The 19,679-nt window shown below is 40.3% G+C and overlaps 1 protein-coding gene across 2 annotated transcripts; it reads left to right on the forward strand.

The window, feature by feature from the left end:
• The first annotated feature begins 184 nt into the window (after positions 1–184).
• LHX8 (LIM homeobox 8) lies at positions 185–15,965 on the forward strand. 2 transcript variants are annotated; one of them, XM_090049305.1, is made up of 9 exons: positions 197–277; positions 668–754; positions 837–998; positions 4,807–4,928; positions 6,634–6,854; positions 7,145–7,248; positions 12,786–12,881; positions 13,964–14,147; positions 15,421–15,965. In XM_090049305.1, the coding sequence occupies exons 1-9, from the start codon at positions 197–199 to the stop codon at positions 15,495–15,497; spliced, it is 1,134 nt and encodes a 377-aa protein (XP_089905431.1). In that variant the 3' UTR covers positions 15,498–15,965. The 2 variants fall into 2 exon arrangements, with proteins under 2 accessions (XP_089905430.1, XP_089905431.1); XM_090049304.1 differs by lacking the exon at positions 668–754 and having other exon boundaries at positions 185–277.
• The last annotated feature ends 3,714 nt before the right edge of the window (positions 15,966–19,679 follow it).

Raw genomic sequence — 19,679 nt, forward strand, 5'->3', positions numbered from 1 at the left:
CGCGACCGGAGCTCCTTGCGCAGCGCCGCGCCGCGCGGGTCGCGCCACGTGCAGGCCCCGGGGGTCTCGGCGAGGGGCTTTTTTTTTTTTTTTACCCCCTTTTTTTTTAACCTCTGAAAGAGGGAGGGAGGGAGGGAGGGCCGGACGGGGCGTCGCGCCTTGCGGAGTTGGTATGTGACAGAGGCCGGGCAGTGCCATGTATTGGAAGAGCGACCAGATGTTCGTGTGTAAACTGGAGGACAAGGACATCCCAGCACTTGGCATTTCCGCCGAGAAGGTGAGCGGATGCGGTGCGCCCGGGGCCGCCGCGACCGCGCGGGGAGGGAAGGGAGGGGGCCAGGCCCCGCCTCGGACCGCGGTCCCGGGGCTGCCGCCCGAGACGAGACGAGAGGAGACGAGACGAGACGAGGCGAGGAGCCGGGGGCGGGGGCGGGGGCGGACGTGCCCGCCGCCGCCCGCGCGGGGCCTTTCCAGCCGATTGGATTCGCCCCCGGGGCGCAACGAGGCGCAGCTGGCGGAGCCCCGTGACCGGCCGCGGCCCGGGCTCGGCCTTTAAGGGGCCGCGTCCACCTGCGAGCCCGCCCGCGCGCCGCCCCGTCCGCGCCCGCGCCCGCGCCCGCGCCGGGCTCGGGCATTGTCAGCTCTCCCCTTCCCTTCCTTCCCGCAGTTCCCGGGGCTCATGGCCGAGGAGGGCGGGCGAGCGGCGGCGCTGGCGGGGGGCAGGAGGCGGAGAAGCGCCGGGGAAGGGGGCCTGGTAAGTGCGGGGCGCGGGGCCGGCGCGGTGCGGCGCGGGGCGGGGCTGTGGCGGGCGCTAACAGCCGCTTCGCCGTCCCCAGGTGAGCCCGGAGGCGGCCGGGGACGAGGACTCGTGCTCTTCCTCCGCGCCGCTGTCCCCCTCCTCCTCGCCCCGGTCCATGGCCTCGGGCCCCGGCTGCCCCCCCAGCAAGTGCGTGTGCAGCAGCTGCGGCCTGGAGATCGTGGACAAGTACCTGCTCAAGGTGAGTGCTCCCTGCCCCGCCCCGCTCCCGGCCGCTCGCATCCCTCCCGCTTCCCGCGAGGCCCGCCGCCGCCGCCGCCTCTGGAGACCTCCGAGCCGCTCCCGCCCGGCAGCGCCTCGGCCAAGGGAGCACCTGCGGGGCCGCCGCCAGCCCGGGGATGTCTGCGTGGGCCCGCCAAGCAAGCTCCGCTCTCCCGCCGCTGGGCCTGCACCGCCGGCCCGCCGCCTGCTGGAGCTGCGCCATGGGGAGAGCCGGGATCTCTAGGAGCACTTTATTTCCCTAACGAAAGTACCGTGGAAGATTGATGGTTCACCTTAATTTCAGCGTGACCTAAGCGGTGCAGTGCAGAATAACCGCTTCACAAGCCACCGTATTTATGCACGGTGTCACTTGCAGGTTTTGCTTGCACCACGTCTACTAGGACGCTTAGGTTACAGTGTTGTTCCTTCTCCGAGCAGCTGGGTTATGGGGAATAATATATCCTCCTGCACTGTCCAGTGAGCTCCTCTGCTAAGAGCACTTCATAGCTTATAAATAACGTGTGATAACATGGTCCGAGGTACCCACTGCCCCTGAACCAGTTTTAAGTTGATTTCTTCATGAAACAATCAGAATGCCTTGGTGTTTAATTATATGTTCACTTGATAAAATATCATGTGATAATATTATATAAAATATTATCCTTTTTTGGTAGAGAATCAGCTGTCTCTACCAAGATGCACCAGCATTGCCCACTATAGTGTGTTTTCAAAATGTTAGCTGAAATATTTTGAGTGATGCTTTAAAATGCGAGAGCATAAATTCAAAGCAGGTTTCATGCATTACAAAGACCTTGGCTAGCTGTGATTGAAAATGACTTTACGAGGAAGCTTTATAGACAGGTAAGTTCTGTGCACTGTGCCTGCATTATGAATTCTGTCAAATTAAATTTGCCTCATTCTTGATGCTTGTTCCTTGGAATTTGCTCCCCATCCACGCCAGAAAAAACAGGCAGCCCTGCTATTCTGTTTCACTGTCGTCTTTCTTGATCCCACATGTGCTTTGCTTCAGATGAATGTGTATTTTTGCTTCCAATGGTTCTATTAACATGTAAAATTCAGCATAAATATTAGCAAAATCAGGGCCTTTGGCAGAAAGCTGAATTATTAGTTACCTTGAGAAAGTCCTAAAGAGTCTCTTCAAGACTTCAAAAATATGGCCTTAGGAACATTTTGGGTTAAAAAATCAGATTGTAAACTCTCTGGGAACAGGCAGTTTCTGCTTCCTGCTCTGTGAGCTACTGATTACTCTGTTGGTACTTAACAGGTTGCCGCTAATAAACATTTTTAGCGGAATGTGTCATTCTAAAGGCAAAATACGTTTTCTGAAGTGATCTTTTACTACAGAAATAAGTCATTCTTGTTGGGGGAGTATGTGAATTGACAGTACTCCTGTCATTACATGGCTCCTTTTCCATCTCCAGCATTTTCAAACAAAACAAATCTTGACCTCTGAAAAGCAGGGTATCTTTTAAAATGAATTCAAGCTTTCTTTCCATTTGCCTTCTGGCTTAAAGCATTTAGAGTCTGCTTGGACCAGATTTTCCATCTTTTCTCTGCAAGCACGAGGCAGGAAACTTACCTTTCACTAAAAATGAAAGTCATTTGACTGTCATGTGTATATATACTAGGAGTCATGATAAATTGTGCAAGTCTTCAACATTGATAACTTTTCTCCCGCTCTTTAATTCAAAAAGTATTGTGAATGAAGGTACAGGAATGAGTAACATAAAGGCCACACAATTCCATTTATTAGTTTTAAATTAAGAGGAGGGGAAGTAAATGGAATATTAACTTTGCTGCCTCTAATAGATTATAGTAGAACTAGGAGTTATTCTGATCCTACAGACTTCTTATGACATGCTGGACAAATCATTTAATGCTCACAGCCCTTGGTTTCCTATAGCTGAAAAATAAGGATAATGCTCTTTTCAGCAAAAGCTAGATGGTTTTAATGAGTTATACTCAAATTTATCTCCTCCCTACCTACAGTAGTTGCTGGCATCATTTCCAATGTTCACTAAGTGATTTAAGTAGGACAACCTAGAGGACTGTAAATAGAATGGTAACATTTTTCATAATGGTAGGTTAAGAATAATAAAACATCAACAGTGATCTGTTTAGGGGCTGTTGCCAGCATTTTAAGCATAATGTTGATTACATTTGTTCTGAGGAATTTCATGCGATATGGGGCTTAGCAATGGTGGCTTGTTCTCAATGTTGCTAACACTGGTAAAGCAAAAACAGCATTAGCAAAGGTGGAAAGTAATTGGCAAATGTTAGAGCAGTCTGCTTTTGAGACTTGGTTCAACCAAGATGCTTTTGTCCCCTCTCTAATGGTTTGCTCACTTTCACTGTTACTTGAGAGGTTCAGTTGCTGACAACTATTATTAACAGGATAGTTTCCTACCATGGAAACTTTTTCGAGATGTGGATTAGTATTAAATTGGGATGTACTAGTAAACCTGTCAGTTTAGACTGTCATTTAAAAAAGCATCAAAAGCAACTACTATTATAACAATATATTTAAGAATACCAGACTCTGTGTACAACTGTTAACTTTAATATATTAGGCTGCAGTGTTTTACCTTGAAACCAGCCTTCATATGGATAAATAATTAATCTCTGACACAACTAATAAATATGTGGCTGTTCTGGCAGCATTTTGCAGTTTTCCCCCCTTTTCTTTTCTTTTCTTTTCCCTTAAAGGGTACATTGCTTGCTTCTCAAAATTCTGCTGTTTCATTGCATAAGTGGGCAGGTATTAATCATCTTATTATTTGGCATACAGGAGATTAGAATTTGATACCAAATAAAAAAAAATTCAAAACTAGCTTTTTATTTAGTTGGCATTTGTTTCTTTTGCTAAAACATGGGATTAAGCTTCATTTTTAGTTGGAGTTGTTAATGTTCAAATGTTGACTCTCTTAAGCATATAAGCTTATCTGAGGCACTCTGCATTTGCAAGCGAGGGATGGGAAATATGCACTGCCCTTTATCAAATAATAGTAATTGAAAATAGTAACAAGGTATGCAGTTTGTTGTGCAAATACTGTAAAGACAGTCTTTCAAAATTGACAGGATACTGTTTTGGGTTTTTTTGTGTTTTTTTTTTTTCCCCCCCGCACAAAGTTAAATGTGTGGATCTTGCATCGGAAACTATTGAAGCTGACTGAAAGGGGGGGTGGGGTTTAAATCGCAAACTACTTTGAAAAACCAGCATTTTATAAGCGTTGAAGACTCATTTAGTAAAGTTAGGGTGTAATGCATGGCTTGTTTTATTTGCCAAAGAGATTTTTGCCCTTATAGCACTTAAATCTCAAAACAACTTGCAAATCAGTTAAGTTTCCCAATTTTTGGTAGGCATGTACTGTGGGTGTGGTGGTGCTGGTTTTTGCAGACATGGTAACAGATAAAGTTAAGTGATTATGCAAGGTTATCTGTCTGAAAGCAGCTTCTGCTCTGCTACTCTATTGGTGTGAGAGCAGAATTAGACACAAGAAGACTGCAAAGAGTTCTGTTGCTTCCCATTACCATATTTTAATTGCAAATAAGTGATTTGTACCAAAGACTTCTATTAACTTGAAGTGTTTTAATTCTGCATGATGTTCTATAAAACATGAGGATGTGCGTTGCATTAAAGAAATCAGGTTTTTTTGTAATAATTTTATGATACATGCGGTCTCTATTGTGTGTATGGCAAAACTTGGGTTTTGGAACTTAAAAATACTTCTAGGTATGTACCACCACACTTGTATTTTTTATTACAGGTAAATGATCTGTGCTGGCACGTACGCTGTCTCTCATGCAGTGTTTGCAGAACTTCTCTAGGAAGGCATACCAGCTGCTACATCAAAGATAAAGACATCTTCTGCAAACTTGATTATTTCAGGTATATCGCCCACAAGTTTTCAAAATGACTAGCCAATGTGACACTTTCTGTTAGGCTGTAAGTAAAAGTTACACTAGATGGTCCTTCACCTTTTAGATCTATTTTCAGTAACTCCCAAATAACTGAACCATAATTTTCTTGAAAAGAAATTGGGGAAATACCAAAGAATTCATTTAAATATAGTTACACAACTTTTGATTTTGTTGGTGGGGGGGAAGGGATATTTGCACAATGCATCACGATTGCAGAATATTACTGAATGGATCTTTCAGTTATGAGACCCAATAGGGAATTAAACCCTCGGCTGGCCTCAACAATGCAATGCAAGACCGTTATAATAACAGACCTTAAAGTCCTCACATGGGAATAGTCTCCTTTAAATAGTTCTCGTTCAAGTCTACAAAGTAGAGCTGCAGAATTCCATTCTGAGCCAGACAGACTGTGACTGCTTATAACATAAGACTTAAGGTATCACCTCAAAGTATTACGAAACCTGATCTGCTTGTTAAGTCTCCACAAAACCTGTAAACAGAATATTCCAACAATTATGCATCTGTGTACGTACCATTACTTTTTGGAATGGTCAGCACACAATTAGAATAAGATCTTATATGAAAGAGAATCTGTTAACCATTACTGGCATCAAAAGGAGCCATGGGGCTTCTGAAACGGACATATAAAAGGTGAAGTTATGCCCCCCCCCCATCCAAAATTGGTGGGAATCTCTTGCCAATGTGAGATGTCATGGTCAGGATTTCACCCCACACACTAAAGTGGTAGGGGAGATTCAACAATGGTAGCTAAACTGACCACAATCAGTTATCAGGGTACTAATACCAAAAGAAATTAGATTTCCTCTAAAAAGAAGTTAAGTTTTCCTCTTGGTGGGTGCATGTTTTTAAGTCAAGGGAACGACAGGTATTCAGCCCTCTTGGAAGAATGAGCTATGTACTCGGGTACCTTAAGTTGAATTCAGAATCCTAAATTTACATTCAAGATTTTCCAGAATGTATGCTTGTACATCATGGAAGTATCCTAGTCACTGTGGTGTTCTTGAAACTATAGTCACGTTCTCACAAGGAAACATTTTCCCAGCATTGTAAACATACCTGGGTATTTAAATTTCTCTTAAAGATAAGAATAACGTAGTACAGCAACTATATTTTTGTTTTTCTTTCTCTTGGTTATTTCCTGAAGTCTAGTTTCTCTCCCTCTGGAAATTCTCTGCTTTAATCTTTGGTTAGTTGTCAAAGAAATTGTATCGTTAAATACAAGAGTTTGAGCTACCAAGCTACTTTGTCAACATGAAATAATGTTTGAATAATTGGAAGGTCATAGAACACAGGGTCAATAGCACAAGGAGACAGCTGACAATCCATTAGAAAAAGAGCTTTAGAAAGTGAGGGCGGGGACTGGATATCTGTGAATTCACTTTAGTAATTGGATGACTAATACCTTCCTGAAGACAGAAGGCAAAATTTAAACCTTTAAATGAGCAGTGGTCCGTTCTTAAAACCACCAGGTGCAAATTCTTAACTGTTTCTGTAAATGTAACTGTGACAGTCCTCTCACTATGAATATGATCAGTACACTTTGAATTCCAACTACTTTTCTCCATCAACTTGCCACTAATTTTCCCAGAGTGACAGTTTAGTCTAAAATGACTTGGTCCTGTGATTTACCCTTTTGTTTACCCCTGTTGTAGACGGTATGGAACCCGTTGTTCACGCTGTGGCAGACACATCCATTCTACTGACTGGGTCCGAAGGGCTAAGGGAAATGTATATCACTTGGCGTGCTTTGCCTGCTTCTCCTGCAAAAGACAGCTTTCCACTGGGGAGGAGTTCGCTTTGGTTGAAGAGAAAGTCCTTTGTAGAATACACTATGACTGTATGTTGGACAACCTAAAAAGAGAAGTTGAAAATGGTAATATTCTCGTTTGGTATTAAATATCATTTGCCATTGTTGCTTCCTTGAGAGCAGTTCTCTAGCTTTAAGGCTAGAGCTGTATGTATGTGAACTAAATGTTGCTCACATGATTTGATGCATTTGCTTTTATTCTTGTACATTCAACTTGCTTTCTATACTTCTGAAGAAAACAAAGCAAATCTTATTCAGATAGAAAAGTAAATAATATCAAAGACTATTTCAGAATAGTGTGACTTACTAACTAATATTAGCTTGAATTATTAACAGACTCTTTTAAAACTTTTCAGGGAATGGGATTAATGTGGAAGGAGCATTATTAACAGAACAAGATGTTAATCATCCAAAACCAGCAAAAAGAGCTCGGACCAGCTTCACAGCAGATCAACTCCAGGTAGAGGCAGCACTGTAACCATTTGAAACTAACTGTTAAAACTAGATGCATATAAACATTGTGTATGCCGTAAATTACATAAATTATCAAGATAGCATGTTTCTGCAATATTTTGTTAGCTTTAGCAATTTAATATGGAGTAGTTGGTTGGTCCTCAAGCTTTTTATTTCCCTTGGGGCAGCTGGTATATGCTGCAAAATGGAAACCAAAATGTTGATCTATTTTGGCTGCTTGATTAAATAAATTTCATCAGAAGTTTACGTCACTACTGTAATTGCATGTAAAGATGAAGAATTTTCAGAACTATGTAATATGAAGAGATGCTATGGAAATCTGTTACATGTGGCTCCTTAGGACACTATTTGGTTGGAGTTTTAGATTTCGTTAGAACACCACAATCAGCTCTTTTTAATGACAATCAAGGTTGTGTCTCTTCAGAATTGGGAAGTATTATGTTCACATCAGCATAAACAAGAACCCCCAGGTTGACTCCAATCAAATGACCTTCCTTATTTTATCCAGGAGGGTGCAGAAGAGGGGCATAATTGTACAGTCTTCTGCTAAAGGTTGATTTATGTCCTTGGAGAAGGAAAGGCAAAAATCTTCCTAGTATGCTTATGTGCAACCAAGATTACTGTTCTATAGGTTACGTAAATGGCGATTAAGGAAAGCTATCCAGTGAATATTCCTTGCCCCTCACCTCGTGTCTTGAACGACTGACTTTTTTTCTGAACTGTGCAAATCTTGTTTCTATCCATTGAAATTGTTAGCCACTGCAATTGAGTGTAGCATTGATTTAATTTTCAGAACATTAGCTTGAATATTCAAGCTTCCTGTTTTTAGGAACTACCTCCCCGCAGGGTTGGGTTGAGTGGGGTAGATATAAATTCATTTTTGTAGCATTTAAAGTGCCAGCACCAAGAGGCTCACTGCCACTGTTTGCATTTTGTGTTTCAAGGCATAGCGCTAAAGTTTTTTCTCATGTCCCTCTTCACCAGCTCAGTCACTGGATATGTTTCTTCCTGCAAGCAAGAACTCATGTGAGGTGTTCTGCATGTTTTGGGATGCTGAATTGAAACTCTTGTGAGGTCTGGTCTGTTCTAAAGGGAGTTGGCTGGCTGAACCTGCTCTGTTACTCGGGGCTTCCTTCCATATCAGGATTGTCTTGTTCTGGATTTCTAGCTTTGGACCAGGTCTCTCTTCTGATATCAAGTCACCCAAGCATCACTGTCTTTCCTGAAAATAAACCATTTTCTATCATAAATTATTTTAGAACTTTACAGAGAATCTTGGTTTATCTTTCAGAGACTGAAATGTCTGACTAGTTTCAGCTTCACCACCAAACATAGCTTCAGACCATGCATTTAAAGACTCCAAGTCTTATAGGCTAGGCAGAGGGGGGCCTAATTTAATTATTTCTACATCTAATTCTTTCTATGCGTCCCCATTTATATAGTGTAACTGTTTCTTCAGTCTTTCATTCTTGATCAATACTGGATATTTAAGGTCCTGTACTTTCCCCAAGACAAAATGGTAGTTCTGGCTGTCTCTTAGGAAAGAGAGATTTTTATGCTCCCAGACCTTGATGATATAGGTAGAATAATGAGCACATGCCCTGGTGAGAGGGTAGCATTCTTGTTAATTAGCGTGTGATACTTGGGTCAACAAGACCACCTTTTTGCAGGATCTAATTCTAAAACTGAATGTCCAGTTCAGTTCCTAGCCAGTACTCAGCTGTTACAGTCCAATGTATTCCCCTTGGGGTTAGGGGCAGGATGCCCTCAATTTATATAGCTTGGCAGTGTTACAGATAAGCTTTCATTCATGTGCGACTAACTTTTGGTTTCTCTGACTCATCTTGAACTCTGTTTGGATGGCATATTCTTATTCCTTAACAATAAAACAGAACATTTGCTAGGTAAGCAACCTCTTGGGCAGTAATAAAGATGAACAGAGTAATGAAAGAAACTGGGCACTTAATGTATTGCATGGCTGGCTATTGGAGAATGCTCTCAATCTCCATTGCCACTTTAGCCACTGAAGGAGAAGGCATAGATGCAGAGCTAAACAGTGGACCAGTATATTAGCAATAATCTGGAGGAGACATCAAAGAGGAAATTGGGATGAAGATTAAAGAGGCTGGGGCCTAAGACTCCTACCTTCTTTGCTGCCTCTGCTAAAAATGGGCAGTAGTTTCATCTCCTCAAGCCTCTTGTATTGCAGCAAACCCCAGACCTTATAGACTGACAAACCCATTGTCTCCCATTAAATACCTGTGGATTATTTGAATTAACCCTTGTCTTGGAACAATGACAGTTAATTTGACTTAATTGCCATTTAAACCTCCTGTGTAAACAGCTGGGACAGACCTGTTTAGATGTGAATGGTATCCCAGCCTGATTTAGCATTGCATCAAACCAGTTGTCTGTTTTTTAGTCCAAGTTGTGGAGAGACTCCAATCCGAAGCAGCTGTTGAACCAGAACCAGATTCAACCAAGGGAATAGGCATGTACCAATTAGAATTTCTTTTGATTTACCACAGATGAAAACTTAACTCCTATCTTATCCAACTTTAATTAATGGTATCTTAGTTTTACAGGATGACTGGGGGGGGAGAAAAAAAATCTTTTCCAGGGCCTGTTAGATTTTAGAACTGGATAATTTTTGCTATAGATTCGATCTTGTATCTTTTTGCCTTTCACTTTAGTGGGCAGAAGCTTCTAGGGAACTACAGTTTAAATGTGGTATTGCCCTACAGATTGCATATTTATCTAGGAGTTCTTGGCCTCTGGAGTTAATGCAACTTTCTTAAATCATCTTCCTTTCCATGTAGAACCTTGTGATCTGGGACTCAGTTTGTTCTACATTATAGTTGCCTGTCTCTAGCCTTTCCTCTCAATTCATGAAGCTTCTGTTTGCACCCCTGAAATAATGTGGGCAGAATCTATCCTATCTAAATTTAACTCCAGCTCATATCTGTCTTTGGGGCATTCACAGCTGCTATCATCATGCTTCATTGTGATCTTTGATTTGAAACCACATTAAAGCAGCATATAGAGACAAGTTTGGGTAGTTCCATCTGCTTGTTCAGAATAATTTAAGTACTTCTCTGGGAACAGGAGTAATGCATCTCTCCCAGAAATATGAGCAACTACTATCTGCACATGTTAAATACCTTTATATTACTTGCAAACTGACATGGGGAAAGTTCTTTAGAGAGTGATTTATGGAAGGCTAAGATTTTTCTATTTGGTAACCAAGACATCTGTTCCTTAGTTGTATCCACAAATACATATCTGCTTTGGAATTGAAAGAGGCTTTCAAATTCTCAAAGGGCAGGAAATCAATGAGAACTAAGGTGACAGTCTCAGCCTAGGCATCCCACCCTGTCATGTCTTGTTGTGGTAATATGGAAATCAGTTCCTCCTTTAACTTTTTATGGACATTTGGCATAAGCTGAATACAAATTTAATGCTAAGGAAATCTGAATAGGTTCATCCAGCTACCAAGTTACTCTTATGTAAAAGCAGCTAATGCACACCTCATAGTGCTCTATATTCAAAGCACTGTACAAACTTTGACTCCACAAGAGCTTTATTTTTTTTCATGTTTCCATCTGCTGGTAGGAGGACTTATACCCACTATATGGGCTGGCATATTGGGACTTGGAGAAACTCGATTAACAAGTAAGAGACTAATTTTTCCCATATGAAAATTATAGCAACAGACTGGGCTTCCAGTTGAGAGAGAACAGTTGCTGATGTAAAACATCAATATAGTAAATGGGCTAAATCAGCTTTTGTAAATGAAATGAAACTTATTGCATTAGCCTATGAAACCACTGAAGAAAAAGTGTGGGAGTGACAACAATTCCTGAAAAGTTATGGTAAAACTAAATTTGAAGAAATTATAGCTCTTGAGGAGCAAATGAAGTGGACAGCTAGTTGCATCCAGAGCACTGGACCAGAGAGGCGGTCAGGCAGTATTCATGGGTTATACAATGCAGTAAAAGAGGTGGTTCTCTTTTAAAGAATGTCCTGAATCTCAAAAGTAAAAAGTCTGAAAAGTTCTGTGTGAGCATCTTGTAGAAACAAAACCAAAAACGCCCCCCCCCCCCCCGAGAACTGGACAGCTGGAAGAAGAGAAACGCCACTAGTCCGGACTGCTTCCAACTTAGAGTTGTACCATTTTACATCTTAGAAACAGAAGTGGTCTTGTGGCAGTACCATGCCCTCCAACATGCTTACAAACGGTTGCATAGGAAGTGAGACTGCAGTAGGATAGAGGCTTTATTTGTTTCCAGCTAGGTGAAGTGGAACCCATGGAAAGGGGAGGACAGAATGAATATCAAGATGGAGGAGTCCAAAAAAAAAAGTCACTACTTGAACAAAAGAATGCCCAAGCTTTTCAATGTACAGGGATTATAAATACAAGAGGAAATGTGTATATTGTGCATGACTGGGGTAGTTAGTGCTCTGTGAGATGCTCCAGTTTGGTTCACACTAAAACAAAATTTTGCAAACCTGCAAATGGTTGAAGGATAGATTTGCTTCACTTCATCCCCAAAACACAGAAATAAGAGAATCTAAAGTTATATTGGCACAGAATTTGCAGCAAAAGGCCACAAAACTAAAATTATTACAGACCTTAAGTAAGAAATATTCTTTCAGGGTGTAATAGTGCCTTTCATCTGATGGGACCCCAAGTAGTCTGCAAACTATAGCTTGCTGCTGTGTATGAATTATTTGCCAGCAATTGAAACACAGTCCATTTCTGGGGTAGAATGCTACTACTTAATGATATGCAGCCATGCTAACATAGGGAACAAAGTAAAAATTCAAGTTTTTAGTTCAAGATGCTGAAGGGATTAATCTGTATTATAATCAAATTCACATCAAATTGATATCTGCATCTACAAAATGGCCATTCATTTTACAATAAATAAGTTTCCATTAAAAAGTATTACACTATGGAGTCCTTAACATCATTTTAATCTTAAGCAGTGGCAGGAACAGTTTATAGCTTGCATGTCATTCAGAGATGGATTAAAGGTAAATGTGGCAAACTCTGGGCCTCAAAATTACATGCATATTTCAGGGCAGCTGGAAAAGGATTAGGTGGGGATCCTCTTTAGAATACAGACTGAGATTGATTGACTGGTCTCTTTGAACCTGTCAAATTGAAAGTTCATTCCTTGCCCCTATTGTGTATTAAGTGGTCTGCAGCTATAGACACTTTCTTAATCAACCATATTTGGATTAGTCTGCAATGAATTCTCTTCCATAATCCCTCTCTAGTGAAATCATAACTGAATTTCTTTTCCCTCAGTGACTAGTACAAACCAGAATAAAGCTAAGTTTCTGAATGTGGCCACTTTATCAGAGTAAGGAGACAATATCAGAAGATAATTTTTTTCCCCCTTTTTTTAATGATGTACTGGGACAGCATGTTTGAAGAACTAATTAAGACGAGCATTATCCTCTGAAATTGACCAAGGAGCTTTATGAACACTTCAATTAAAAATCTTATCTTTTCAGGTTATGCAAGCACAGTTTGCTCAGGACAACAATCCAGATGCACAGACCCTACAAAAACTGGCAGAAAGAACAGGCTTGAGCAGGCGTGTGATACAGGTAACTGTACTAAATTGCTTACTTAATTCTAGGTCTGTGACTTCCATAACAACTTGCCATAACTTTAATTTTCTTACTGGATGTAAATTTTTTCTTTTGGAAAAAGATCTATACAGTGGTTTAAGTGCAACTCCCAGGTCAAACTTCCTGAGTTGGGGAAAGAATTAGAACATTCATATTTGTTAGACTAGGGAGGGAGGATACAATATTTGAGTACCTAAAAGTGTTACCTTTTAAAAATATATCTTCACTGTATGCCCTATGCATCAAAACTTGTTTAAAAAAAAAAAAAAAAATCAGGAAATTGCTTTCTTTTTTTAAGCAAGGTCTAATCACATTTGTCTGCTTTCCAAAATTGTGCACCATATTCACACTGTAAAAATATTAACATTTTGTGGCTATTTGTTAACTTATTTAGAGAGATCTTAATCCACAAACCCATCCAAAACTCTAGGTCGAACACAGAATCAAAATTTTGGCTGGAATCCCTTCGCATTCAACATGATTACTATTATCCTACCCTGACTTTCTCTTATCTTATCCGTAGCCTAAAAGTTTGACAGACTATGTCTGTAAATTGAAGCCCCTGGCTAATGGGACCACATTTCAAAGGATGGAGGCCAGTCTGTTACAGATTACAAGAAATAAAACTGGAATCAGAGGATATTTTGACCTTCCTTTCAACAATTTTGGGGCACAGCAGTAGAGCATTTGAGGTATCTTGCTACAGATCCAGAGTTGAGAGAGGGAGAGTCTCACTCTGGACTTTCACTGAAAGCTGTCCCCAGTCAACCCAGCTGTAAATGGATACCACAGTCATTCAGGCTGCAAAATCAAAGGTGACAGGATGTGACTCTTACCATTTCAGTCCCTTGTGCACCACTAGTAACAGAATTTGGTATGCCTCAACTATCTAGCTCACGATAGCATGTATGCTTTGGCCTATTTTTGATTGTTCCATTTAAGAACCTATATACTCTGACACTAAACTCAATTTAAATTTAAAGCTAAGGGTTTTATCATATTGACATGTCAAAATAAATGCAGTGAATCAACATGATGCAACTCTTCCCCCTTTGCAGGTGTGGTTTCAAAACTGTAGAGCACGTCATAAGAAACATGTTAGTCCTAATCACTCATCTACTGCTCCTGTCACAGCAGTTCAACCATCTAGGCTGTCTCCACCAATGTTAGAAGAAATGGCATACTCTGCATATGTACCCCAAGATGGGACTATGTTAACTGCTCTACATAGTTATATGGATGGTAGGTACAATAACTTACTGTAACTCTTTGTAAATCTGAGACTAAGATGAGGGAGGCTTTATGAGCTGCAGCAAGAATACTTACCAGTTGATGAATAGTAAATACATTTATTTAATTTCTTATTCCCAGTATTCATTGTATGGAACTTCTTAGTACTTTAGCTGCTATCTACACTTCATTTAAGAGGTGAGTGTCTTAGTATCTTTGCTGTAAAGCATAGCTACAAACTTGGTTAATATGAATGTACTTTCTCCATACCATGGATGCTAGAGATAAGAAATTGTATATTTTAACACTTCACTTGTTGCTGTTCATTGTAGAAATGTAATTCTTGCTAACTTTTAAAGGTAACTTTAAGAGAAAACAGCTTGCAATTTTTTTTTATCCCCTAAAGTCAGGGTTTTTAGATATACTGTTCTTTTGAGACTTGTATACCAAGCATTGAAGGGATTAGTAAAAATTGGTGAAAGACCTAGCAATTTCCTGTAGACCAGGGTTCTTTCCACAGTTGTACTGGACAGTCTACTTACTGCATAGTTGTTTCATAACCAGATATCCAGTATTTAGTTCTGGTTCATAATACAGACTGGAAACTAGCTGTGTTTTGCAACCATGTTGAAACCTACATTATAGGTTTGAACTGTGTTTGTAACTAGGTTAGAAAATAACTGTTGTCCTGGGCAACTGGTGCCTCCTGATGGGGTGGGGGGGGCACCAGCAGCTGATCACTGACCAGGAGGAAGGGCAGTCCCCCAGCAGCAGATTGCTGGCAGCACTTCTATTGGCACCCCCACCATCTCAGGGGGGACACTGGCAGTCACCCCCCACTCCCCAGCCAGCAAGGGCCAATCTCAGGGGGGGCACGTGCCCCCCATGCATCGCCTATGACTGTTGTAATCGGGTTCCTTGATACAACCGTATCTGTAGTTGCAGACAGGGTCCCAGTTAGCTTTCTTCCAAAACTGCAGAATAATGTGCCTGAATGGGGTATAGATGGAGCTGGCACTAATTTATTGTGCTCCAGAATGAAGGGTTAGACATGACTGTAACACTGTGCTTTGAAGTGGCTAAAATCCTTTTTTTTTTTTTTTTTTTTTTTTTAAACTGTACTAGACGAGATCTTGCTGAGACCAGTGAAAATATTGCACCTTGCTGGTCTGGTCCAAATACTGCAGTGCTGTATGGGGTGGTGTGAATTTTTTTGGTTTGTTTTTGTTTGCGAATACTTTTTACTTCCAACAAGGTTGACCAGTAAATCTTTCTATTTTTGTAGCTCATTCACCTACAGCTCTTGGACTCCAGCCCTTGCTACCCCATTCAATGACACAACTGCCAATAAGTCACACCTAATTCCTTTCTTTCAGGGATATAAGCTATTGAGGATGTAATCTCAAGAGTCATTTATTGTGTATTAAAATATCATTGAAAAGATATTAATGTTAATTTTTTTAATTTAACATCCAAAGCGTTTTCAAGACCATGCCCAGATATGTAAGTATAGTTGGCCTGCAAGACACTTTTTATGGATTCTGCATAAATAACTATTATGTTGTTTACAAGACTTATTGAAAACACCTTTTTTGTATTGTCTGGAAGTAGTCCACTCTAGTTATGTGTTTGTTAATTTATTTGTCATCGAAAAGAGCACTTTGCCTAACAGAAAGGACTGACAATTGTGCAAAATGTTTACAACTCTTTGTGAAATTGTAGCTTATCATTTGTTTGTACCTGTAAGTTATTGTTATAAAAAGTACTACCTGTATTTGAGTTATATACAGCCTATACTTTAAAGCTTATGTCTGAGTTGGCTAAAATAAATTTCAGTTGCAAATATTTTCAAAATGGAACTGAATAAACTTTCTGCTGTAGCATGCTAAGCAAACACATTGTCGAGTTTTATGGCTGAGCTCTGTTCACATAGTTAACAATATTAAGCTCATCTAAAATTATGCATCAGTCAGGTAGTCCTGGAACAAGATGATACTATCCACTAACTTTCGAAATAAATGTATTTACAAAAGTATTCTTAAATATTTCAAATATGCACCACAAGAGGAAGCTATATTGTATACCTACCTCAGACCCGGACAAAGGTGTGGGCAAACCAAGTGGCTGCCCAGGGCCCGGACAAAAAGGGGGAATGAAAATGGTACTTTTTTTTCCCCTGTCGTCCAATTCATTATCATCTTTATCTCTCGTAAAGAGGGGACACAGATACTAAAAGTTTGCTCAGGGCTACCAGGAGTCTAGGTACATCATTGACCTACCTTGCATGAGCACAGTGCAACCCTGTATGTTTGTGTGCGCACATGCACAGCTTGGGGATGGAATAGTGAGCAAACCAGGGAAGACTGATAATTGTGCTGCCTTCCCAACTTCCATTACTGAATTCAATAATGGAAGTCGGCAAGTAGGAACTTTTATTTAAATAATCAATTTTGATCTTGTTTCTCAGTTGGTGGATTTCTTTCAATCTCCTTTCTAAAGAGGTTGATGGTTTTTTGTTTTTGTTTTTTTTTTGTTAAATATGGGGATGACAAGTATTTCTATACATGTTTAACCAAGTATGAATGCTTGACACTTCTGATTTTTCACCACCTATGTTTGGTGAACAACATTTTTCTTATTACTAGATCAATATTTTACTTTTTCAGCTACGCTAGGTAGAAATTGAAATTCAGTTAGAGTGCACAAGCAGCACCTAGCAGATTACCATTAAATGGCTCAAAATTAAACGCAAAACATTTGAAGGGTTTCCTTAAACAAGGAACAAAAATTAGTGCCATCACTGGTTTTTAAGCTTTTAGAACCATCAGAGATCATCTTCATACCTACCCATTTCTTTGCATAACAAAGAAGAAAACAAAGCTCTCCAATTGCTCCCCCCAGCTCCTAGTTGGCTTTATACCTTTGAATGTATTCATTTTTGAAGTGTGTTAGTTTTGAATAAAACTGAAATTAAGAAAATATATTCAAAAGAATTTTTTTGCACTTGCAGATAACTTTTGCCAGTAATACTCCTTATCTCAGTGATTTTCATTTTTTGGCCAAAAGCTATAGTTAACATGCTGTTCTTGAGTGGGTTTTTCTGAGTGAAATAAGAAACTGCATGACCTGCATAACTAGGTTTGAAAGAGCCCCCTGTTTGACTTCAGCAAGATACTGATTTCTGAAAGCTAAAAAAAAAAAAAATATGGCTGGAAGGAACCACAGGGGATCACCTAATCCACCTCCCTTCTCAGGGCAGGGTCATATTTATACAAACCAACCCATCCCATCCCATCCCTGTCTAACCTATTCTTAAAACTATGCAAACTTTGTCATACAACTACAAGGCACGTTGCCCCAAAACACCAATAAACACTTGAAAGGGAAAGAGACTCAGAAGCTTGCACTTGATGGGCTATGGGAAAGAGAAGAAGGGGGAAAATAGGCTTTTTGCTGCTGTTTTTGTTAGGTCAGCCTCCTCTGCATGAGAGTTAGCAAAGTGGTGGAATAGCTACTGCCTCCTACAGGTCCTGCCTTGTACATACAGCAGCTACACAGTGCTCTTCTGGTCTCTCCCAAACTTCTCCAGTTGGCTCCTCCGTCCAACCATAGGGGTGCTCAGGTAGTTTCTCAAGGAGCAGTGTTCACACTTTAGGGTTACCTCATGGCCCAGACAGTAAAGCTCTGAGAACTTGGTCTCCTCGCCAAGAGAAAGTCTGAGCTTTTGTTGATGCTAGTATTTGCGGACACCTTTTGCTGGTGGAAGAGCTCTTTCTCACTGTTTCCTGAGACTTTTAAGGGGAGTAAATGTGGGAGAAGCAGGCAATGAAAAAAACATAACTTTTCTATGGGATGAAACTACAGAGTAAAGGCAGAGAGGCAGCATAGAAACAATAGTGGTTTGAGAGATGTCACAGAATAAACCACAAACATTTAAATAGCAACTTTACCATCATCACTGATGCAGTTGCATGAGGCAATACAGCACTCTACTTATGTGAACTACCCCTTCGAAGGCATAAATATAGATAGATGCATTCTCAGTCATGCTCTGTTGCAGCCAATTCCGTTGTTAATCTCTCCCTTTCCTTAGAGATGTCTGAGAAATCAGTGTCCCATATGCCAGGTACCATGGTGTCTATTTTTCAATTGTGGAGTTTCAGAGAAAATGAAGAAAATATTTAAGACAAATGAACTTTCAGTGCTGAATCCTTTGACGGCCAGTCCTAGCTGTCTGCTATTCTAAGCATCGCTTTGTAACTAGTACAGTTAATAGCTACATGGACTGTATTCCTGCTGCAGAAAACATACAATTTCAAGCTTTGAGAGTAGAATAAATGTCTAGTTATAAAAGTGCTACAAAATTTTTTTTTTTTTTGTAGAAATGAAAGTTGATGTAGGTGTGTGCATCTTTGGGAAGGTGGCCTAAATATAAGCAGGTAGGAGGGGTGTCCGTTGGAAGCTTCAAAATATGGTTTTCAGAGAGATCGATCCATTCTCCTAGTTTTTCTTTCTTTTCTAAATCAGTCTTAGCTGAGCATAATAGAAGCCATATAAATGGGTTATCTAATGTTAATGCTCATGTTTGCTACCAATTTTAATGTTACAATGTTTGTTTAAAGATGTGCAGGCTTTTTTATGAATAGTTGATATTTCTCTCAGTATTCTGTTTCAGCATCTAGGAGCTGAGCTTCACTCTGTATCACTGAATTTAATAGGAGTTTGCAATTCATAGCTCTAGGAGGATAAGGCTGAACATGTTCAAGTGTCTTCTAGTGATCAGACAGATGAAGAGAGAAGTACTTGTTCTGCATGTCTTTCAATCTTCATATCATTTACAAGTTAGATTTTTGCTAGGTGGGAAAGGTTTACATTACTTGGCTGCTGTGATGGGTTATTTAAACCCAGCCTACTCCTTTCTAGCTTTGAGACCATCGACTAGCTATCAAAATTTAAAATGTTTAAATTAAAGGTTTAAATTTCAACTTTTTATAAGAAGTCAAAACAGTGTGCAAAATAAATCATGGAGCATTAGTGTAACTTTAAAATAATGAAGAAAAAGGTATCTTTAGTTCTGTTTATTTAATAGGAAATTCCAGAATCCTCACCTTAGTTATTTATCTTCAAAGATTTTTTTCCAGAAGAGTGACATCTAGTGACAAAATGCTGCTGCTGTAGCTGAACGGAGCAGCATCTCCTGCTATTCCCATACTTTACATGCTAGCTCTGTATTGCACATTGCACAAATGTAAACATGCATTCCAGACTCAAACTTTTTAAAGAAGACTAACTCTTAAGGAGACAGTTACCAATCCCTTAGTGCAGTAGCTCTTTCCTTTCAATGTGGGGGAGGGCAGAATGACAGGTATTTTTTCCTTACCTGTTTTGTCTAGGAAAGGCACACTCAACAGTAAGCTACGTAATCCCATCTCAGCTTCTGCTTTTAAAGAGTGACATTGGTTTGCCATACCTATGTAATTGGGGTCCTGAATAGTCTTATTTTATAATAATTTTGAGCACAAAACGTCCTGCCTATAGCAGGAT

Source organism: Crocodylus siamensis, chromosome 5 (assembly GCF_052110815.1).
Source record: "Crocodylus siamensis isolate JL-2025a chromosome 5, ASM5211081v1, whole genome shotgun sequence".
Taxonomy (NCBI): domain Eukaryota; kingdom Metazoa; phylum Chordata; order Crocodylia; family Crocodylidae; genus Crocodylus; species Crocodylus siamensis.